This window comes from Diceros bicornis, chromosome 11 (genome assembly GCF_020826845.1).
Source record: "Diceros bicornis minor isolate mBicDic1 chromosome 11, mDicBic1.mat.cur, whole genome shotgun sequence".
Lineage (NCBI taxonomy): Eukaryota > Metazoa > Chordata > Mammalia > Perissodactyla > Rhinocerotidae > Diceros > Diceros bicornis.
The window spans coordinates 21065618-21090161 of NC_080750.1; the positions used below are offsets into that span (position 1 = coordinate 21065618).

A 24544-nucleotide genomic window follows, 5' to 3' on the forward strand; every position below is an offset into this window, starting at 1 on the left:
GCTGTTGGTATCAAGTGTAAGAACTCTTTGCTTACCCCTAGATCCTGAAGATTTTGTCCTATATTTTTTTCTAAAAGTTGTACAGTTTTACATTTTACATTTAAGTCCATGGCCACATGTTTTTAGGTAGCTGTTTAGCTCTATGCTGTCTGAAATAAGGCTTAGCATGTGTAGTTCTTTCTGCCCTCATTTTCTTTATCAAGCATCTACTGAGCCCCAACTATGACTCAAGTCACTGATACTAATCAGGGATACAATTTCTGGTTAGGTACATGATTCTGACTTTGTAATGAGTTGGTTGAGTGATATACTTAAAAACATGAGCTTTGGAGCCAGACTGTTTAGGTTGAAATCCTGATGCTACCTCTCAAAAGCTTTGTGATCTTTAGCAAATTACTTAATCCCTCTGACCATCAATTTTTCACATCATTCACATCTGAATGAAAATAGTAATAATACCTATTTCCCAGGATTGTTGTGAGAAGTGAAATAATGATGAAATATTACGTGTAAAATGCCTAGCACAGTGCCTGGCACATACATAGAAAACATTCAATAATTGTTGGTCCCCCTCCTTCCTACTCTCTCCTGCAAAGATTCTCCAGGTTCCATCCTCAACTCAGAGTCTCCTTCCCCACAATCTCCATTTCTTCCTCTCCACTTCTCCCAGTCCTAATTATTCTACCTCTTTTATGAAACCTTCTCAACCTACTTCAGCATTTGATAGAACTTCTTATCTCCAAATTGTTGTTGTATTCATACATGTGGTTAGGTTAGCTTTATTGTTTCATGGATGTATTATACGCCTCCCCCACTACATATCTCCTTGAGGGTCTGCTCTTAACCCTCCATGGAGTCTTGCGCTATGCTGGGCAAATACCAAATACTCAAGTCCTCAATACACTGATAGTGGGGATCTCAATTACAACATGTTTTGAAGAAAGCAATTTGGCAAAATGAATCCAAAGCCTTAAACTCTTTGACCCAGTAATGTATCTTTTTTAGAATGGTCAGATGCTTGAACAAAAATTTATATATGGGAATATTTCTCACAGCCTTATTTGTAAAAGTAAGGATTTAGAAAAACAAACATAAATGTATAATGGTAAAAAAAGTCAAGAATCAGGCAAATTCCATTTATATGGTGAAATATACTGTCAATAGAATTCTGTTTTCCTAGTTATGGATTATATAGCTATAAGGATATTCACCAATGCACTCTTTATAATAGCCAAAAATATAGAAATAGTCCAACTATATGGATAAATTAAATAAAAAATTGTCACAAAATAGAATTAGAGTATGACCCCATTTGTTTAAAAAGTGTCGTGTATATAGAGATACCTACACACAAGCATACAAAAGACAGGAAAAATATACACCAAAATTTTAGTGGTGATTGTCTCTGAGTAATAGCTGTTTGGTGACTTTAATTTTGATTTTGGCTTCTTCAAATCATAACATTTATTGCTCTTAGCATACAAAAATAAGAATGAAAGTTATAATCTGTTTTTTAAATAGTGTTTTGGAGACTATTTAATTATATGAATAAAATGGTCATTCATCCATTGCATTCAAAACATTTCATAATGGCCTACCAACTGTTAAGCCCAGTACTAGGAACACAACGGAGAACACAATTAACAAAGTCCTTGAATCACAGATAGTCTAGTGAGGGGTACAAAAAATTATAAAACAGTGAGAAAATGTAGTACTGAGTATATACAGCGATAGTACTGAGTGTCATGGAAGCTTAGTATAATATAGAATACATAGAGAGTATACTATATAGTATAATATAGTGATAGTACTGAGTGTCATTGAAGCTTAAAAAAGGATGGAGATTAGGGAGGTAGGATAAGGCTATTTGGTAGAACTTAAGTGAGTTAGAGGGAAAAGAATAGGTGTAGATAGGGAAGAATGATCCAAGCTTAGGGATGAACATTTTCAAAGGTTCTGATGGGATGTCATTGAAGAAATGTGAAAAGCTAGCAGGGGCAGGGGAAGGATTTGGAAGGAGAACTAGAAAAAGTAAGTAGGAATTGGAACTTGAATGTTCTTATAGGCTACATGGATGACATATCCTATACTAAGAGTAAACAGGAAAAACAATGACAATGAAAGGTTTAAAAGGGAATGACATGATCATATTTTTGCTTTAAAAAGATTACACTGACTACTGAGTAGGGAATGCATCAGAGGGAGGCAGGATGGGAGACAGGGAGACCAGGTAGGCAGTGGCTCAGGTAACTGAGATGATAGTGGCTGTGGGGATGGAGAGATGAGACCTGAAATAGAAGTGACTTGGTGATAGATTGTATTTGTGGTGGTGGTGAAGGAGGTGTCAAGGAAAACCAAGAGTCAAGGATAATGTTTTGGCTCCAGGGGTTGGCAATCATGGATGGTGGTACCACTATTTGAGATATGGGACAGATGAGGAGGCACAGAGTAGGAGGGAAAATAAGTTCAGTTTGCAATACACTGAGTTTGAGCTGCCTGTGGGAAGTACGAAGGGGTGTTCAGGAAGCTATTGGAGATATGAGTCTGAAGGTCAGGTCTGAAACTGGCTGTACAGACATGTGTTTTGGGGGACAGTCATGAGAGTAGATGAGATCACTCAAGAGATACATGTAGAATGAGAAGAGAAGAGGGCTTAGGACAGAACCCTAAGGAAAACCAACATTTAAGAGACTGAAAGTGAGAAAGAAAATTGACTCAAACCTGGTCTGGGACAGAAATTTTTTGTGTGATGTAATTTACAACTCCTTCTGGGAAGCAATTAGCATTCCTGATAAAGTGCGTGAACAGTTTTCTGACAGACTTTAATAAGACTGAGAACTCCTTCTGGGAAGCTAGGGTTACCCATCCAGCTGATTGACTAGCCTAATAATCTTTAACCAGATGTTCTCTTTTTGTATCCATTCTAAACATGGTTGGTGAGCCATTCTTTTTTTCCTAAAAATGTCTCAACTAAAATTACTCCTTCAGTTGAATTTTTCAAAAAGCTTCTTCCCAAGTACTCAAAAACAATTTGTCTGAGGCATTGCTTTAACAAAAGAAAGGAACCTGCAGATAATTAGAAGAGGCCAGAGAGGTAGGAGAGAAACCAGAAGACTGTTGGTATCTTGGGAGCCAGGTACAAGTATTTCAAGAAACAGGGCATGAATGGACAACAGTGTCAAATGCTCGTGAGAGGTCAAGTAACACAAAGATGGGAAATTACCACTGGATTTAGCAATAAGAAATCTAGTTAATGGTGGTATTGGTGGGATCAGTTTCTCTGGGGTGATTGGAAGAATAAGTCAGATTTCATGGGCTTGGGTGAGGGCAAAACATTCTTTCAAAAAGTGTGACTGTAAAGGGGAAGGAAGAGGAAGAGAGCTTTAAGAGAGTTTCTTTTTAGAGGAACACAGGAGTATATTTAAATGTGTTTGGGAAGGAGTCAGCAGTTGGAGAAGTAGAGGGTACCTCAAAGAGAGGGCTAATCTTGAGTTAGAGACCAGAGAAGGTGGGCCTTCTCACCTTCTCAGGGGTTTCTGAGCCCAAGTGGAGGGAAGGTGATTTCCCTTCCATTGTGACAGGAAAGAAAGCGGAAGATGGGCCTACAGGGAAGACTGTCTGCAAGTTTGGTGGTGGAAGGTCAAAGGTGTTCCTGTCCAATGACCTCTAGTACTTCTGTGATATAGGAGGTTAGCAGCTCTGCTGCAGCAGAAAGTGCGAAGGTCAGTGGCAGGATGACAAACTGAGGACTGGAAGGAAGCTCTAAGATCATGAGGAGAATGGGAGATTGAACTGACTGGGGAAATAGTAATTTGGGGCATTGCAGAGGTGGAGGATAATGAACATACTGTGGAAGCAATCAGCACGAGTCTGTGATTTTCTCCAACGGTGCTTAGAAGACCAGATTTAGGCATATGGAAGGCTAAAATGTTTGAGTTAATCTGGACTGTCTTCAATGAAACCACTGAAGCTTGTAGCTTCCTCTGCCCATCCTTTAAACATGACTTAGCTTCGAGCCTAGGCTCTGTATTCTTCTCACTTCACAGACACTTCCAATTGATCTCCTCCACTCCTGTGGCCTCAGTTAATCCTTCTGTGCTGATGACTCCCAAACCAATACTGGCAATGCAGCCTTTCTCTAGAGCACCAGACTGCTGGTCCCACCTGTCTTCTGGGCATCTTCAATTGGGTATCTCCTCAAACTGAACTCATCATAGTCCCACTCTTGCATTTCCTGTCCTCTGAATGTAGACTCCAGGAGGGCAGAGGATTATTTGTCTTTTTTGCCATCGCACATGCTGCACTCAGTGCTCAGGGAATGTGTGTTGAATAAATGAAGGAACCCACTCAGTTCTCTAAGCCAGAGAGACCTGAGAGTCATCCTTTACTCCAACTTCTCCTTCACCTCTGACATCCAATCCATCAGGTCTTGTCCACAACGAAATATGTCTCATGGCAGGAAAAAAAAAAAGTGAATTTTCTAACAATTTTAACACGGAAACTTAAGTGTTGCCTCTGCCTCCTTTTCTTGCTTCATTAACACTGGAAGAAACCAGTGGGAGGGCACCTCCCTCCTTGCTTCCTCTTCCCCTCTGCACCCAGCCCTATCTCCCTTAGAGAAAAGGGAGCCAGTTTTTCATTTGCTAATGATTTGGGCTCCGGTTATAATGAGCCATTAAGATGTATTGTGGAAGAAATAAGGAAAAGGGAGCTTTCCGGTGAGGGATAAAGAGACTGTGGGGGTGGCGACCCCCGGGACGAGAGGCAGGAAGGGCCTGGGATATGATCCGGGCTTGTCGGAGAAGGTGCCCCCACCCCATCCCCGGGAAGGACCCCTGCGAGGGGCCGGGTCCTCCCAGCCGCAGTCAGGGAGGCGGGCTCTCTCCCCGCCCCGGGCCGCGCGGCCTGAGCCTCCGCTCTGAGCGCAGGGACAGGCTCGGACCCCTCGGTATGGGGCTCCAATTGTTCACTGCCCAGAAGGACCTTTCTTAGGTTCCTCTAGACGGTGCTTTCTCCCCGTACGACTGCCTCTACCTAGTGAGCGCCTTCCTGAGATCCCCAGGGAGCCCGTGAGCCCCAGAGACATCCCCTGGGCGCCTAACTGGTTGGGGGAAAGAGCTCTCACACCCTTTCCTGGAGAGGGTGCTGAACTGGGCGAGCTGGAGACTCGGAAGAACTGGGACGGTGTCAACCATGCCGCCATCACAGGCTGGTCTGTCTGCATTCCATATTCAATGACTGTGGTCCAAGCCTTCTTCATCTCTCACCTGGTAACTACAGAACCCTTCTAACTGCTTCCCTACCTCCTGTCTCACTTCCCCGCCCCATCCATTCTCCACAAAGAAGCCAGACGTTTTTTGTTAAAAAAAAAAAAAAAAAAAGGCACAACCCTGGACCTCCATGCCCACCTCACCTAACACCTATAATCCTTAAGATTTCAGCTGTAGGGCCTCTTATTCTGAGAAGTCTTCTCTGACCACCTTCCTCCCACTACACACACACACACACACACACACACACACGCGCGCGCGCGGGCGCGAATTAGAGGTCCATGTATATGCTTCCCCCAAACTCTGTAGTTTATTGTTATCACTTGTTTATATTTTTAACCCACCTGTGGGCAGAGAATGGGCCTCCTCGCCTGCTTCCTTGCCTCCTTGTCTGTGGTGCCCAGCCCTGTGCCTTGAGTGTTGGGGTGGGAGGAAGCTCTACACAAGTGGTTCTCAAACCTAAGTGCAGATCAGAATTACCTGGAGGGCTTATTACAACACAGATTGCTGGATCCCCCTTTCTGATCCAGTAGGTCTGGGGTGGGACTGGAGATAATGCATGCACCTCTGTTTCAGTGCAGCTGCCGCTGCTGGTTGGAAATCACGTTTTGAGTTACCACTGCTCTGCACCCAGTTAAGAAGAGAAGGCGGGAGGAGCAGATTGGAGTGACTTTTCAGATAAAAAGAAAGTTCGAGTGGGAAGCATAGGGTTTGGGAGTCTTGGAGGTAGCGGTCAAATGGGAGATATTTGAATTTGATACTAAAGACAGCAAAACTTTCCAATAGTTGACAAGATCCAGGGAGTAACTGAAAGAACACAAGGTTGAAGTGGCCTGTAGATGAAGGTATGGTATGGAGGCACCAAAGACCTGAAAATTAAAAAAAATTGGCTTAAATAAGTACAATACTAAAATGAAAAAAAAAAAAATGAAAGAGGTAAATGAAAGGGAAGATTGTAAAATGGAATGTATGATATCATTTTAATTTTATTAAAAATGCCTAGAAAAAAGACTGAAAATACATGGCAATGTTTATAATAGTTATCCCTATGGGTGAGTTTTATTACCTTCCTTCAACTTTCCAAATTTTCAAAATTCTCTCCATTATCATGTTTTCCTTTCACGATTAGGGGAGAGTTTTTCTTATTTTGCACCTCCTCAGTCTTGGACATTTCCAACTGGTTGAATTAAACTATCTCCTCTCCTGTCCCCCTGTCAGACTAGTTTCACTCTGACATCTTAACTTGTGCTAAAAGTGTGAAAATCAACAAAATTAAAACAACTAAAATCAAAAACAAGCAAAGGAAACCCCCCGCCCCCCCAAAAAAGAAAGAACCTCAGGAAAAAAATAATTTGGTTGATACTGACACCATCAAGAAAGTACCTCAGGTATTGGCCTTTCAATCATTCCATATATTTGAAGGTTGTAACCACCTACCTGGAAGGGTTACCAGGATGTTCAGGACTGGTGACCTCACCAACTGGTCAGACAGGGAACTCTAGTCCTAATCTTTTACCCATCGCCTCCTGTTTCTTCTCATGGAGTTCAGACTTGTGCTGAATATGGTTCCCAACTTTACTCTTCTTGTTCAGAGTTATACCTAATTATCCCTCTTTGAACTAAATCCCCTCCCACCCAAATAATATCATTCAAAAAAGTTAATAAAAAGTTATTCTTTTCTGTCATTTAGTTATTAAAATTATTTTTGAAGAAATGACTTGACAACCTAAGCCCTCTTTATATACAAAGTTTATTTGGGGCATAAATTCAAAGTTCCAAACAAAGTACAAATAAACTTTTAGAACACAAGAGAGAGTACTTGTGCAATAAAAAATTCTCTCTCTGTGTCGTAATATATACCAACTGGCAATGATATTTGCCAGTAAGACTTTCTTGCTTATTTCTCTAAAGGAATGAGAGATATAAGACTTTAGCATATGCATCTACTTCATTTCGAATAAGAACATTCTTGTCAAGGCCTGATAATTCTTTATCTACAGAGTAGACACCAATGAAATGACTAAGTAAACATTTAGACGTTTAATCATGTATAGTTTCAAAACCAGGAATATGAAGATAAATATCCAAATTTTTGTTCCATAAATACCCATTATTATGGAAGAAAATAAACTGTATATGACTACAGCAAAATGTAGAGGATATATAGAATGATCATGAAAACTGATCAGATCAGGAAAGACTAGAAGCTTGATATTTCAACTACGCTGACTACTTCGTAGCTATTTTCTTGAATGTCCTTTCATCTCTGATGATAAAGTGTGAATTAACAGAACCATTCTAGAGACTAGGAAATGGTGATCCTGAATGATTTGGTAAGGTAAGACAGTAAGTGACAGAGTGGAACCAGAAACTCATTTTCCTAATTGCCAGCTTAGTACGTCTTATTCTAGATTGTATTATCTGTGCTGCCGCAAGGCAAACCATGTCATTACCTTTCCCATTTCAGAAATAGGTTGTATAAAACTTTCCTTTGTGGTCTGATGGCAAAAGACACTTATTATTTAAAAAATGTCAATGGCTAACCATTAATGACAAAATGTTTTTACATGTTCCTTATCGACTCAAGTTGTCTTCCATTTCTTCAAATAATCATCACTTTCTAAGTTTGGTAAGAACAATCAGAAATTACTGAATGTTAAAGAGAAAAGGGGCATTAGATATAGACAAGATGCTGTCTATCATTCAGTGGGGAAACTAAGGCCCCAAGAGATTTGTCCAGGGTCCAATTAAGAGTTGAATGGAGTCTCCTGACTTCTAGCTCAGGGCTGTTTTATCACATGGCGCTACCTCAGTCATCAGAATTCTGAAGCAGTGGCTAACTGAGAGGATGTTCCTGGAACCCTCACTCCTGATCAATGTCTCAGTGTGGGGAGTTTGTGCAACATTTCACCTCTTTATTTTTCTCATCTGTTCATTCAATAAACTCATTTTGTTGCCTGATATTTTGAGAGTGGGGATAGTCAGAAAAAAACAAGTAAAATGGTAAGTGGCAAATGTGATTTAAATTTTTTTTTAGGGAGTATGAGTGAAGTAAGGCTGGCTAGAATTTAGAAAAGTTGCAATTTTCCATGGAGAGAAGACCAAGAGATATGGGAAGGGATGGCCGAGGGAGCTGATAACCTCCTACTGCCAGGGCCTCTGCTTGGCACTTTTATGGGGTTATCTCATTCCTCTTCACAACCCTTTAGGTCGGGCTGTTAACCTCATTTTAAGACTCATGAAGAAATTGAGGCTCAGAGAAGTTCTGTAATTTACCCACCGTCACACAAGCTGGTGACGGGTAGAGCCAGAGTCAACGCAGAGTCTGTCTGGCTATGAAGCCTGTATATCTTTACTTCTCCAGGAGGGTATGTGTAAAGCGAACTGATGAAAATAACAATAACTGCAGTGCAATGCTAATAATAAATAATAGTGCTAGTCAGCATATTGCTTTCCAGGTGTGATCTCCTTGAGTGGGATTGAGTGAGCACATTATAATAGGATTGATAGGGTGTCTTTGTACTCTTCATTAGTGAAACAGGGGAGGAAGACAGAGGACACATACTTAAGATTTCCTTTGTTTTCTGAAAAATAATTGAAAGGCTCAATTGGTTTCATTTTGCCACGTTTACCAGATTAATTGATGTTCTTGATGTGGGTGGATGGGTTGCTGTGTGACTGTGAAATCAAACCTGATATATTCAGAAGAATTCTTCCAGTGGATAAGTATGCCTTTGGGTTCGATATTCAATCTTGTAATTAGTGATCACTGTTCCTATTTACTGAATGCGAGTTTTTATCTGTACCCAGGTCTTTTTCTTTTTGAAGCCAAAGGTCATATACACCCTTATTTCTTTAGGGGGTTCATGAAAGAAGTATGTTAACCCCCACAGGAAAAAGCAAGTTTGTATTCTGTGGAAAATCAGTAACCACTCATTTTTACACATAAATACCCCAGAAATGAATCTCTGATGAGTAGTTTTACATTATTCTGCAACTCCGGTTTTAGCATTAGGCTCAATTCTTATATCTGGAAGGCAATGTCCAGTTCTATAATACCGTGTAACATAAAAGTGATGACAATTTATAAATAATCACTGTCTTCTGATGAATTAATGCTCATTTGCAATTATCAGTTCGATACAAACTTAGGTAAAGATGTGCTCCACCTCCAAAATTGGAATTCTCCGTATTTAAAAACGTCATTCTAATTTACAACTCCTTAAAATCGTTACTACAAAAGAACTATTTATTTTGTCATGCAGCCTAAAAAATAAAACCTTTCACTCAAATTACACGCCTTAATAGCCACATTTTTATCTACATAATTTTAGACTAATTTTCCATTAGTTCAGAATCCATTTCCAGGTGCAGTGATGTCAGACAAAAGTTGGAACCAGGAGAGTTTGAAGGGGATAATTTAAAAGCCCACCTTCCTGCTTGGAGACACCTCAAGAATTTCTAGGCTTACAAGGGAGGTGAAGGAAGAGATTGTAAAAGCTGAACAGAGCCTCTCTTCGCAAGCCCCCGCGGACGCAGGCCGAGCCGGCTGCAGCCAGGGCCGCCAAGAGTTAACGAGGGCCCGAGCCCCCCGCGCCGCGGACTCCTCGCGCGCTCCCTCCGCCCTTCTGTCCCCACCCTCTCGTTTTGGCAAGGGATTAAAGTGCTCCCCCCTGTGGCAGCAGTGACCCAGAAATGAGTTTGATTCACACAGTCCTTCCTCCATAACAAGCCAAACGCCCGGCCGAGAGTGCCTCCCTGCGCGAGCGCTGGGTGTGTGCGCGCCGGCGAGAGCAGCGGCCCGCCCGGCTCCCCACCCGCCCGCCGCGGCCCGAACTCATGCGGCGCGGACCGAGCGGCGAGGAGCCCAGCGCCGCGGCCGAACCCCTCCGCAGCAGGTACGCGCGCGGGCCGCGGGGGGCGCGCGGGGTGGGCGCGCCGCGCGTGTGTCCGCGCGTGTCCGCGTGTGGGTCCGTGTGCGCGTCCCGATCCCGCGGCGGCGGCGGCGGCGGCGGCGGCGGCGGCGGCGGCTGCAGGACGAGCCGAGAGGCTCAGCCATATTTGATGGTTTTGTTGCTTTGCTCGGGAGTTCTCGGGAGTAATTTAATGCCGAAGGTCGCTGCCTAGTGGAAATAATATAGTACGTCATTAATATGGCGCCAAAAGATTGGGTTCTCGATATGTAGCGAGGAGGGAGGGCAGGCAGCCGCCGAGCGCAGCGTTACTATCCCACCAGTAACTTGGGCATTGCCGGGGCGGGGGCCAGAGGAGGAGGAGGAGAGGATGATTTTTGGATCCTGAGAATTGATCTATGTTGGATCAGTAAGTTTTATTATGATTATTTTTCAATTTTGGGGGGCTGAAGACTTAGAGCTTTTTCTTCTTTTGGATTTGCGAAGAACATGCGGTTTTCAGGTGAATCATCAATTAAACGCGTTCAGGAGCAGAAGCCCAGTTAGTTGGCTTTAGTTTATAGAATTTTTTAAAAAGCCCAAGTGCATTAGGCTGCATGAAAATGGAAAGCATAGTAGCAACTTGGTAGACAGATGGCAATGGCAGAACGCAGGTCCGAGAACATATATGAATCCAGAGTGTGTGTGACCGTGGTGGTGGGGGAAGAGGGCTATGTTTGTCCAAACATAGGTGTGTATATAGGTACATCTGTGTAGTGTGGCTGCAGCCCTGGCTCTTGTCACCGCGTCACCACATGTCCAAAATATTCATTGCATCAATTCAAGGGCAGTGAGCAGGGGGTGGAGGGACAGCTTGGCAATTAGATTCTTCCAAATTGAGGTTCCAATGATCAGACCTTTTACTTACAGCGAGACTGCCTGTAAAGTGTAAAACCCTTCATCGGTGCAATTAGGAAGGAGTTGCATTGGTAGAGCAAAGTACTGATTAACCGTGAACTTAAAACGGATTGCAAATTGCAACCTTTGGCACCATCTGCAAATTGTGGGGGTGGGGTCGCTTGGTCTTCGCTGCCTTAAATGAACGTGCAGTGTGTACCCCGGGACTGCAAGTTGCAAAGCCCTTCAGTGCACGTGTTTTGTGCCTGTGAGTGTGTGTTTGTGAGTTGGGGGCTGTTGTTCAGTAGCCAGCAGGCTTTCCGGGTTGTTGGCGCTGGCTTGCAAATGCGGGAGAGGGATGGAATGTGGAATGTTGACCGGGGAACCGAATCCTGTCGGAACGGTCCCATTTGCTGGAGAAATTCGATCCCTTCCACCTCCTTCCCGCTCCCCCCGCCCGCCTGCGGGCAGGAGGCGGGGCCGGGGACGCGGCTGCTGCTCAAAGTGGCGGAGCGCGGCGGCGGGAGGCAGGTGCACCGCACCCGCCAGTGGGGGTGCTTCAACTTCCGCGGGCGTTTAAATAGCAGCCTCTCTCCCCTCCCACCGGTAATAGGTGACCTGGCGGCCGAGGGCGGCGGGGGGAAGGGGACGGGGGAGACCCGGGAGCGCGCCTCCGCGGCACGTGGGCAGGTGCTGGGTGGCCCCGGGGCCAACTTTTGTAGCCCGCCTCTGGCGTCGGAGGAGAGGCGGCTCCATGTGGGAATGGGGGCGGGCGGCGGCCGCGGCGCTGCTTTCCCGGCTGCGGCTGGAGCGCTACCTAACGGTCCCCGCAGCGCTGCCGGGGCCCGGGGTGGGGGTCTTCGGGGGCGAGGACGCCCGGCCCGCCGCGCCCGCGCCGCGGGAGCCCCTCACAAAGCCCGCGGTGTGGGGGCGGCCGCCGCGCCCCCGCCCGGGGAACGGCCCGCAGCCCGTCGCCGTCCCCGCGCCGATTCCGGCGGGCGGCCGCAGGCGTTTGTTTGTTGGTTCCGCGCCGCCTTCCTCGCCGGATGGCTTCCTGTGACAGAGGTGATACACAGTTTCCAGAACTGTCTGGGGGCGGGAGCGGGAGCCGCGCCGCTCGGGGCTGCTCGCCGCTGCTCCCAGCTCGCAGCCGTTTCTCGCCGGCGTGCCCGCCCTAGCCCGAGGTGCCGCCCGGGAGGGCCTCGGGGAGGGGGACGGCGCGGCCGTTTCCAGCGGCGCAAGTGGCTTCTGGACGCGAGGGAGCGTTTGATTTGCAACTGGGGCCGAGCGGATTGGTGCAGCTGGCGGCGGCGGGGCGGGAGGAGCGGCGGCGGCAGCGGCGGGGGGTGGCCACTTTCAAATGGAGAGGGCGGCGGCGGGGACGCCGGGCTTGGTTGCGCCGCAAGAAGGTGTCATCACTGCACCGGGGCTAATTCCGGCGGAGGTGCCGGGAGTTACTTTCCCCTCCTCCCGCGCTGTTGTTTCTGTCGCCTCGGGAGGAGGAGGGGGAGGAGGACCGAGAGGGAGGGACGAGGGGAGGGCGGGAGGGGGCGGCGCCGCGCGGAGCCGCGGCCCTGCGCACAGCCCGGCGGGCGGCGGGAGCCGCGCGCTGCGTTCTCCGGTGCGGGGCGGCGGCCCAGCTCCCCCACGCCGGGATCCCCCCTGGGGTCCGCAGCCTGAGCCGCGCTCGCCCCGCGGGCCCTCCCCCGCAGAGGGCTCCGCCCCAGCTCTCCTCGGCCGGCGCCCCCTCACCTCAGCCCCCGGCCCCGGGCTTCCCCCCCCCCCGGGGGGCTCCCCCTCCCAGGCGCGCGCGGGCGGCCGCAGGCCCGGCGCCCGGTGAATGCAGCGAGCAAACAAAAAAGCGGGCGATTTAAACGTGCCTTCGAAACCCGTTAGGAATGCGTCGTCACCCGGAGACCGTTTAAAAGCAGCTTTGACTGGCTTTCTAGTAACGCGGAGGCAGGCGCCCCACCTCGCCTTTGCGGGGCCAGGGCCTGTCGCCCTGGTGAGCCTGGCCAAGAGGGAATTTAAATTTTTTTTTTCTTTTTAGTAAAAGCTGCAGTTGAATGACTTTAAGACAGCTACATTTTTAGGAAAGTGGGAGAGAATCTGAGGTTTCTATTAATAGGAATGCTTAGGGGCTTCTTTCCCAAAGGTTTTTATTAGGTGAACTATTTTTCCTTTTTAGAAAACCCCATGCGAAAGGGTAGCTCTCTAGTTACTTGTAGCTCAAGGCTGGTATCTTTCAAAGCCAATGAACTAGTGTTAAGATACAGAGAAATTATTTCCTTGAAAGCTGTTTTAGGTAGTGATCCACCAATGGTTAGAGGTTATTATTATAGTAAGTTTCATTTTGATCAAATCACAGCTAATCAAGATTTAATCACTTCTAGGTGGGGAAGGGAAGCGTTCAGTGTAACCGTACTTACACTGACTTAACACTTTTGATACAATAATTTGTTGTACTAGAGTGGGGAACACATGTTGGAGCGATACATAGGATGATCTGTAGGTGACACTTTCTAGCAAATACCTGCAATCCAGAATTTTTATTGCCCTTTTAGCCCAAATATTTCAGTCTCATTTAGTGCCACTTTTAAGTGAGACGAATTTCTGATTGTTTGGTATTTTGCTTTCTTCCTTAAGTTTGTGTATTTTTGTATATGTGTGTGATCTGGCATTTTCATTTTGACGTCTAGAACAAATAGAGTTTTCAGCTGTTTAAGTGTTATGTGTCTCCATATCTCCCTTCATCCTTATGCTAGCCACACACAAAGGGAGCTGCATGACGTGCAGTGGAACTTGAACTTGACTCTATCTAAAGATCATAGGCTGCTTTCTAGGAAGAAAAGTTGCATGGGTTGCCACAGAGATTTTAACTTTGACAAAGCTAGATATATGTTCATTTAAAAGGAAAAAAAAAACCCCACCTTATTAGTTCCTCCTCCATCCCTTGACAGGTTTTCAGCCTGTAAATGAGTGTTTTGGTCTTATTAATTGCCACAGTTGGAAGAGTGGCTGTAAAGGGGGAAACAGTGGGAAAAAAGTGTGGCTGAGAATGAGACCAGAGAAAAAAGACTCTTTGGAGTTCAAGGAAATGTTGTATTTTAAAAACAACTGTTGCTTAGCCCAGAGGCTTGGGGAGAAGGATTAAGTAAAAAAAACTTGGAAGACTTGGTGAAAAGAAAGCAGATCTCCATGTGTCTCACCCATAGTAGGCACTTCATAAATACTGATTTTTGACTTCAAGGAGCCCTTAGTGGCTTAAAGTATTATCACAGAAGTGGTGTTACATGTACATTGTTGAAAATTAGGCAATACAGAGAAGCAAATATAATAAGATATTCCTGCCACCCACAGATCACCACCATATCACTTTCCAGATAATTATCTATGCATATGTGTGTATGTGTTAGTCAAAACGAGATCATACTGTATATACAGTTCTGTAAGGAGTTTTTTTCCCATCAGCTAGCTTGGTAAGTTTTCATCTCATTACTGGGATGTATTCAGATTTCCTCAGTTGGCCCCAAAATATAACAGAGCAGCTTTGTCTAAAACACTGTCCACTCGAGGAAGATTTATTGCATCTGATTATTTCCCGTAAGTAGATTTTTATCTGTGGTAACTTTTGACAGAACCTCTGACATTGAGGAGGCAAGCCTTTGGAATTAATCATGACTGGATTTTAAAAAAGTGGGAATCAAAGTAGCATTTTACTGTACTTGGAAGTTTTAGATTTGGAGATTATCTGTTTGAAAAATACTGTAAAGAAATTGCCTGAGACTTGGAAAAAGAATTATCAGCTGTTTGTGTTTCAGTATTGAGGTGGTTGGTTGGAACAGCAGATATCAAGACATCAAACGCTGCTCATAGCCTGTAACTTGAGGATTTGTCAGGAGTGAGGAGGCGGCATATAAATCTCCCAATTTGCTTGCTTCCTTACTTGCTGTTGGTGAAGCTCTTCCCTCGTTTAGTATTATGGGGCACCTTTTACACCATTACAGTTAATGATCTGTCAGAATTTGCATTATAAACCCAATTTTCCCACAAGGTTAATAAAATAGATGTTCTATGGAGGAAAACATGACATCTTAGCCAATACATCTTACTTTTTATTTGGATCGGCATTAAAAAATTCATCTTGATTGTTCAAACAGAGAAAATTATACTAGTGTTAAACTTCTTTCCTCCCCTCTGTCCAAGCCTTCAAGATAGAATATTGGCACCATATTCAACAATACTTTTCTTTTTTTTAATTTTTTAAAAGTTTTTTTAAAACTGTTACTTTCTTAGATGGTGTCAGAAGCCTGGTAGGAACCTTAATTGAGAAAGTATTTTAATTCCTGAGACAGTAAGTTGTTTCCTTGAAAGTTTCAGTGTTCAGTCCATTTTCTCCATTTTCAAGATCTTGCAGCACTATATGTGATCATATATTTTAAATTTGGATAATTAGTGTTTATTATTTGTAGTATGTAACATTTCAGAAAGTTCAGACTTAATTGAAAGAGTCTATTGTCATTTGCCTGGTGTCCTTATACAAAAATACTGGTCTGTGATTGTGAGGGTGTGTATTTTGATGTTTTCACAATTGGTGGTCTCTAATGGAATAAGTTACCCTGCATTCCTAGTGGATGTAAGAGTGGCCCCATTGGGCCTTTTTACCTTGGAGTGGAAGTGGTATCTGGTCTGTGAAGTTTAGCTAGGGTCCAGTTTCATAGAACAGAGAGAAAATCTAGTCTTAAGAGGGTATTGATCTTAACTCTGGCCATGTTATTGTGGCCTTATCTAGCCTAGACCTTGAGTGATTACTAAGGATGTCTTTCCTCACCTGAAAGCAACAAAAATAAAGATTGGGAGACATAGAATGAAAAGGACTGGGGAAGGGACTGTATTTCCAATTTTTTTTAAAGCAGTTTTTTTTTTTTTTTGAGGAAGATTGGCCCTGCGCTAACATCTGTTGCCAGTCTTCCTCTTTTTTCCCTTTTCTCCCCAAAGCCCCAGTGCATAGTTGTGTATCATAGTTGTAGCTCTTCTATACGGGACGCTGCCTCAGCATGGCCTGATAAGCAGTGCGTCGGTGCGTGCCCAGGATCTGAACCGGCGAACCCTGCGCCGCTGAAGTGGAACGTGGGAACTTAACCGCTACGTCACCAGGCCGGCACCTGTGTATTTCCATTTTGAATCCTTTATTAGCTCTAGAACAGTGGTATATGATGTGCACCTAGCAGATGTTCAAGGAGTGAACTTATGATTACTCTAAAATGTGTCTAGTACTTACTTTTTGCTTTTGGTTCTTCAAGTAGAGTCAAGACATAATAAGGTAATTGAGGACAGTTGAAATAAGTTTATTTTTAAAACCTTAGATTCTTTTGGGCTTATTTGTTGAAGGAATTAAACTATAGTTTTCTCTGGTTTTGAAAGCACTCACAGTTGAAAATAATATATATTTTTAATATATTTTTTTTTTGGTGAGGAAGATCAGCCCTGAGCTAACATCCGTGCTAATCCTCCTCTTTTTGCTGAGGAAGACTGGCTCTGAGCTAACATCTATTGCCAATCCTCCTTTTTTTTTTCCCCAAAGCCCCAGTAGATAGTTGTATCTCACAGTTGTACATCCTTCTAGTTGCTGTATGTGGGATGCTGCCTCAGCATGACCGGAGAAGCGGTGTGTCGGTGCGCGCACAGGATCCGAACCTGGACCGCCAGCAGCGGAGCGCACGCACTTAACCGCTAAGCCATGGGGCCGGCCCTGTATATTTTTAATATTGATCATTTAATGTTTGTACAGGAGATTTTATTAATTTGAAAATTCATGACACTTTCTAAGTTAAGTCAAGATTTTAGTGGTGAGGGTCCAAACTGAGGAATAAAATGAGCGTTTGTTTTCTTTACTCCTTACTCCAGGGTAAGGAGCAAGAATTGGCAAGATTAACAAGTTGCTGGAGTTTGAGCTGCGTAGTTGGCTTTTGTTTAGCACAAAGTACACTAAACATGATTTAAGATTTTTGTTGATTACTCATGGTCATCTTTACGAGCATCAGTTATTTCACTGTTGAAATGTAATGATGCACTTAATATGTGTAGACTGAGGCCTGGTGGTGCCTAACTTTTACAAGTCAAGGGCACTTTTGAGATCTAAAACCTGTGGAATCTTGCCCCCAGAAAAAGCGAGTTGCACTGAAATTTGCATGTCATTTAAGGGGTTCAATGGATACTTTTAAGTGCATCCTTGGATTCCAGTTTAGAGTTTAAATTCTGGTGTCTTTTTATGATTTCTCTCTGATCCTTTTACATCACTGTTAATCATGTATTGTAGTTAAAATGCCTGTCTAGAACAGTCATTTTTCTGCTAATTGGTTATTGGCTTGAAAATCAGATAAGAAGCTTGTTAGAAGTTTTTATAACTTAGTGTACACTGGCCCCAGGTAGAAGCCTCAGGGGTTTTTCTTTGAGAAAAATTCACGGATTTCTAGCCATGGCCTTTGTTTAAGTTACTTAGAGCACCTCCTCCCCTTTCCTTTCCCCTTTTGATCTTCCACTGTTCTAGTTAAGGACTGAGGGGGTAAGTGTGTCTCTGATCCTTCACTTTGTAAGCTGTAAGGTGCTTGTCAGTTGCCCAGGACCTGGTAATTGAGTCACATTTCACTAAACATACATAATGCTGGTTTATAAACATCATACTGCCAGTCTGTTGATTTATAGCAGGGATCAGTAAACTTTTTTTGTGAAGGGCCAGATAGTGAATATTTTAGGCTTTGTGGGCCTAACAATCTCTGTTACAGCTGTTCAACTCTGCTGTTGTAAGTGTGAAAGCAATCAGTGGATAAAAGGTAAATGAATGAACATGGCTGTGTTCCAATAAAACTTTATTTATGGACAGTGAAATTTGAATTATGTGTAATTTTCATGTGTCATGAAATGTTCTTTTGATCCCTTTCCCCCAAACTATTTAAATATGTAAGGACCATTCTTAGCTCAGGGGCTGGACAAAAACAGGCTGTGGACCTCTCATTTCTAGTGAGAGACAGCATTACCTGGTCACTGGGTTGTTTCTGCTGGGGGCTGAGTTCCCTTTCTGGTAGGAACCTGAAGAAACAAGTTGAAATCAGAAGTTTGTTTGATAAATATGGAGGGAGTTGGCTAGTCTGGAGGCTGTGGCTCTTAACTCTTTGGTTCCTAGAGCCCCTTTGAGGGTAGGATGTGTAACAAGGGACCCTTTGTACCTAGGAAAGCATACCTAGACAGTGATACCCTCCAAGGGGGCCAGGTCAAGAAGCCCTGTATAAGGGGCTATGCATTATAAACTGGGGTTCCTTGCAGAGGGACATAACCTCTCTCCAAGTAGGGTGTATATGTCACACCAATTGAAAGTTAATGCCTGCTGTACCCCTGTGATAGTGTTCAGGGAACCCCTTGCACGCTTTTCTTCTAGCTCTACATCTTGTGTGCTCCACCAGGCACAACGGCATTTGCAACTGTCTTCACATCAGCTTGCCAGGAAACCATGTTTCAATTTCCAAGTTAACAGACTATTGTTCATTGATTACATTTTAGTTGTCTGCTTCCTGATAACATATAATGCACGGCCTTAATCTTTCAGATAACCTCTTTCTAAATCCCAGTAGGCATTCAGGAGGGGGAAGCTCATGGTCTAGGCACCTGGGAGGAGGTGGATGGCACAGGAGTGCCCACCCGCCTTGGGAACTGGTCTTTGGTTTGGCGACTGGCTTTACCCTAGACCTATCTGCGCATCTTTGCTCATGGTGCTTAACCTCTCCAGAATTCAATGTACTCGTCTTTAAAATGATGAAAGGTAGATTAAATTATCTCCGAAATGTTCTCTAGTCACACAGTTATGATTTTGTGGGTTTCTTTTGGGAAGATTTCCTGTAGACACAATCCATAGATGAGACTTTTCAGCTTTAGCCTCAGAGAGGACTCTCCAGACCTTGCTGCTAGGTTTTGAGACCCTCTTACATTTCCATGACCATAATGACAAGATTTGTAAAATTGCGACGAAATGTTTGTTTGCATATGTAACTCAGATGATGTGTAAATACGGTTTTTGTTAAGTGTGCCATCTAGGTCTCAAATATACAACATTGGGAGTCTTGGTTTTTTTTTTAAACAGTACTTTAAAAATTTTTAGTGACTTAACATTGTTAGTCATAACTGATAGTTTCTGACAACCGGTTATAATCAAGGAACAAAGTTCCTCAAAACAGCTGCATTTCAATCTGTGTGCAGTGTAATTGTCATTAGCTGGTTGGTCTGGTTTCTGCAGAAGCTGCCTTGCATATCCTGTATAAGAACATCTGGTTTGAGCATTTAAAAATCTTCTAAAATTACCCTGTAGACACTTTGCATTTATTGACTTATTCTTCCAAGGGTAGATTTATTCTACCTTAAGTCTACTTATTCTGGACTATTGACTTATTTTTCCCATCCTTAACCTTACCTGGGTTCATTCAGATACTGTTAACTTTTGGTTTTTCTAAAGTGTTATTCTTCAGTGAACTTTTAGAGTTTGAACCTGAAGATTTGCCTCTGTGTGTGTGTGTGTGTGTGTGTGTGTGTATTATATAAATTAGAATTTGGTTCAGAGACCCCAAGGCAGAATAGAACACTAACTTCTGATTTCAGTGAAATGCTTTAGAAAAAACTTTATTTTCATGTATTTTGAAGAGATTGGTCTTACCTTATTAGTTTTCCCTGGTGTCAAAAAAAGTGTGAGAAGAGGAATAGAACCTATAGGAATAGAACCTATAGTCAGAATGCGTATTCTCACTGAGTGGTAGCACTGTGTTAAGGAGGATTCTGAAGTCATGTCTGGGCTTGTAGAAAAGAATGACCTAATGTATTAACAATGCCTGCCACAGGTGGAGGCAATGGTGTATTTGCTAGCCATCTCTGGAATGTAGCTTTCTTATTTTTATTTATTTTTTCCAAAATAGTACTACTCTGGAAATGGATAAGAAGTTGAATGTTATTCTTTAAAGGTAGTTTAAACCTTAATTTTCCTGTCTGGGTTAGTTTTTTTCTGTTCTTATTGTGTATATTTTTTAGTGACCTGCCTCTGGCATTGGCTATTGAAAACTTTTGATTTTGCAGTAAATAATGAGTGGGTGATGTATAGCATTATCCTATTATCTTTTTTTCTCCTGCACCATTTCATCAGGTATTCTTTTTTTTTTTTTTATGGTGAGGAAGATTGGCCCTGAGCTAACCTCTGTTGCCAATCTTCCTCTCTTTGCTGAGGAAGATTGGCCTTGAGCTAACATCTGTGCCCATCCTCCTCTATTTTGTCTGTGGGATGCCACCACAGCATGGCTTGATGAGCAGTGCGTAGGTCCACATCCAGGATCAGAACCTGGGAACCCTGGGCCACTGGAGCGGAGCACACAAGCCTAACCACTATGTCACGAGCTGGCCCCTCATCAGATGTTCTTTTGAAGCAAGACAAGTCTCTGACACCCCATCTCAGGAAAGATCTGGAATATACACAGTGTATACTGATGGCTGCTCGTTTTACACTGGTGCTTTGCATGGGGCCCAGAAGTTGTGCTCTCAGTGTCTTCTGTATATGGTGAGGAGCAGGGAAGAAAGGTTTTGGATTTTAAATCTTTACTGTTATAAATGTATTACAGGATCATGGTGAAAAATTAAAATCATACCAAAGGTCGTAAAGAGAGGTAAAAGTTCCCAGCCTATTCTCTCTGGAACACTGTGGTCACATTTCTCAGAGATAAACACTTAACCTTTATGTTCTTCCTGAAATTTTCCATGAGTATGCAAGGAATTGGTGTATGTATTCTCTTCCCTCCTCCTTTTTGTATATAAATGGGCTTATGTTTCATTTATTTTTTTCCTGCAGTTTGCTTGTGTTTCTTAATGTCTTTGGTATCTTTCTATATCTGATCGTATAGATCTAACAGAAAGGAACTCTGCGTAGATGGAAATAGAGATAGAAGCTCAAGATTGGAGGCCATGCTGACTGACTGCCTTTATTGTTTGGGTGTGAATTCATTTACTCCCATGTCAAAGGAAGTTAAAAAAATACATTCCAAATACAGATGATTGGAATATTTTGTCATAGCTGCTGTTCAGTTGCTGACTCAATTAGAGTCAGCAATTACAGAGACCTGGGAGGGCTTTAATAGATTGTTTTAGGGCTCATAAGCAGTGATTGGATTATTTATAAATTGGCAATTGGCAGCTGCTTGTGATTCATTTAGAGCCACTCAAATTTATAAATTCTTTAAACTCTTGAAAAATACTTCTAATGACTTTTAAAGTTTGAGTTTAAAAATAATTTATAAAGAATTTACAGTGAACTAATGTGTTATAGCACTTGGACTCTTAGTAATGTTCATAGGAGTAAACATTGCAGTTATAATGATCTGGTCAGTTCTTATAATCTTTTCTGTTTTGGGAGAGGTAGTTAGTTATTGCTAATATAAACTCTTTTCAGGTGAATATTTTCAACTGTGACATCTTTACAAAGGCTGTGTAGTAGCTTGGGCAGCATTTTCTTTAAACAAAGTTTGATGTATGACATTATAAAGGACACATTTTTAAAAGTTCCATTTTTAGGGGTTGAAATATTTAGACAAAGTTAAAAGTTGAACACTTAACATCTAAGCAGTTTGTCAGTTAAATCAAATCTATGACTGTTTTTTTTTTGACCAGATATAAGCCTTTGGTTAAAGTGAGAAATCTGAGTTAGAGTTATAGTCATGCTAGTATTTTTAGATTCTCTTTGAGCATATGAATTAGATAATGTTGTCAGTTTGAAAACTTCCTATCTAGGCAATTAACGTTTGCTTTAAAAACTGAAGTAATCAGCTGGATTTCCTTCACATTTAGGGACAGGAAATTGCTGTGAAGTATAGGTCATTATTATATTTGGGTACTTTGTTACATTGGGTGCTGTATACTTCACAGAAGACAAGAAACTGACCTATAAAGAAAATGCAAATCTTTTTATGGGGAGTAGTCTGTGATTAATAACTTAGGAATCAAATTATCAATTACATAGTGTTTAAAAATAATATTCAAGTTGTGTGACCTTAGCAAACAGGAACAGAAAGGAACACTTTTTATCTTTATGTAAGACTACTTGATGTCTGAAAATACATTTTTATTTTACACATTTGCTAAATACACTTTTTAACATGGTGCACTTAGATATTAGATTATTAACTTTGACAGAGAATGGAAGGACACTGATAAATTTAAAATAATGTAAGAGAAGTTACTCCAGCTAAAGGTCAGTTAGATATTAAAGTGAAAGCATCTCAAATTCTGCAGAGCTGAGCGAGCATAGGATACAGTTTATGTACGGGAACTCAGTCATTCATCCAGGATATTTTAATACGTAGCGTTGCATTAGGTGATATATAGAGAAGTATGTAGAGGTCTTTAATTGAGTACCTTCTAGAACTTCTTGAAAGTGAAATAAATAAGAATGAAAACATAGTGGATAAAATTGATACTTTGAGGGAGAAACCAGTCTTTCTGCATATGAGCCATAAGATAATTAAAATCACTAGGGTGTAATCCTTGTTATAGCTGTAGAGTTTATGGCCTGATAAATGGTCCCTGTTCCACCGCAGAGTAATTCTAGTCACTGGACAGTTTGTTTTCTTCAAATGGGTCCTTCTTTCCCAGGAATAGCATTGAATAAACGTCCTTAGATTCTTAATCATCTTATTCTTTTGTAAAAGCCTTTTCTCCTGTCCCTGAGGTCATTTCTCGTTCTTTGTTAGTTAGAATCACATACCAGTCATGCCTCCCTGGGACCGCACCCGGTCACTGAACTTGTTCACCGGACTTGCCCACTCGCACATTCCTGAGCCACCTTGGGGATGGGTTCCCTTAGCTAATGGCCGCCCTTAACTTGGTGCGTGCTGATCTTTTCCCCCAGTTTCACTCCAAGGAAACTTAAATTTCAAGGTTTTGAGGAACCTTGCTATCTCATGTACACATCCCATGTCCCGCTGTAATCTGTGAACAGTAACCTTGGAACCTTTATGGTAGTGATCACACTGAAGCTGCTTGTCTAGGTACTCGCTTACTGTGTCTCCCTGTGGGCTGTTCCATATCTTGTTCACCGTCTCTCAGGCATTTAACTTGATACAATTTTAATCGAATTAATATATTAGCTAATCTACTACATTTTAACCCTATAACAGAAGAGATTGAAGGAGAGTAATCTGCATGTAATCTAAACAGCGATTTGGGCCAGTGAGTAGGAAGATGTCTGTGCTTCCTGAGGGGATGGTGCCCTGAGCAGCCACCACATGTGCCTGGTTGTCTTGGCACGTCCCTCCCTACAGTGGAGATGGAGGTGCCAAAGGATTGTCACTTGACTGATCCAGCCGGGGTCTTTGGCCAATGACCTCCTCTTACTTGGCTTTTCCAGTCGATGTTCTGATTATAATCAGCCTTCCTAGGTAGTCTTACTCTTTTTGGGCAAAGATCCAGATGTCCAATACTAAATAATTAGTATTTTTGTCTGCCTACCTGTTGTGCTTCTCATGGCAAATGGACACTCCAGGCTCCTGTAAATTGCATCACTTAGAGTCAGTTTTGATGAAACCAGTTTGATGAAACATCCAGAATGTCAGGATGAGCCGTGTCAAGGACTGGACCCAGAGTTCTGGGGACATCTGTTGTAGCTCCCTTGTGAAGCCTTGTTTTGCTCAAGACCGTTCTCTGTGATGTCATTTAATTTAATTTCATATTTAATTTGAGAGGGTCTCCATTCTCCAGAACTTACTATAAGCTTTTAGAGACAGACATATATGGGACATTTAAGTGATGATGCAAGGCAGGAGTTGGCTGACTAGTAAAGAAAACAGTAAATTAAAAAGCAGGGTGAAAAAGTTCTAAAAGAAGAAAAAAGCTGAAATGAGAAGTACAGAATATAAATGCTTTTAACTGGAATGGTGGATGATACTTAGTGGCTTTGAGTTGATCCCCAGAGAAGAAGTGGGATTGGGGTAGGTTGGGAGGAAACGGCAAAGGAGCAACATTAGCAGAGGTTGAGAACAGAGAGAGGGGTGTTTTCAAGGGCAGAGGCCTGGCACAGCCGAAGCAAGCTGGTCGTGGGGGCTTGTTAGGAGAGGTGCTTGGGTAGAGCTGGGAGGGGCCAGGGAGTAGAAAACCTCTGAGTTTGTACCTGGACCCGTTTGCAGTGTGGAACAGAGGGAGAGATTTGCATAGGGACTAGCTTGAGGAGGTCGCCTCATAGGGAGGATTGATTTGTTGTAATAGTTGGAAGGGCTAGGAGATCGCAGGCATGGAGAATGGAAGGGCGATGCTTAAAGCGATCTGGGTATAGGTGGTTGAAGACAGACCTGTGAGGCTGCGGGGGGACTTAAAAGGGTCATACATTATGGATCGACAAGCCTTGGTGATTGGCTATAAGGTAAGAAGCAATGTTTATTAGTAAAGAAATGAGCAAGTAGTAAGATTCTG

General features: G+C 43.0%; 1 protein-coding gene across 5 annotated transcripts in view; it reads left to right on the forward strand.

Moving 5' to 3' along the window:
* The first annotated feature begins 11245 nt into the window (after window positions 1–11245).
* JADE1 (jade family PHD finger 1) overlaps window positions 11246–24544 on the forward strand; it is a 57495-nt gene continuing 44196 nt past the window's right edge. For 2 of the 5 annotated variants that reach the window (XM_058550056.1, XM_058550057.1), the window contains exon 1: window positions 11246–11672. In XM_058550056.1, the coding sequence (XP_058406039.1) occupies window positions 11261–11672 (412 nt within the window). In that variant the 5' untranslated portion in view covers window positions 11246–11260. Of the gene's footprint in view, window positions 11673–11897; window positions 12125–12911; window positions 24495–24544 lie in introns of those variants that run through there. The other 3 variants (XM_058550059.1, XM_058550060.1, XM_058550058.1) reach the window with 3 other exon arrangements.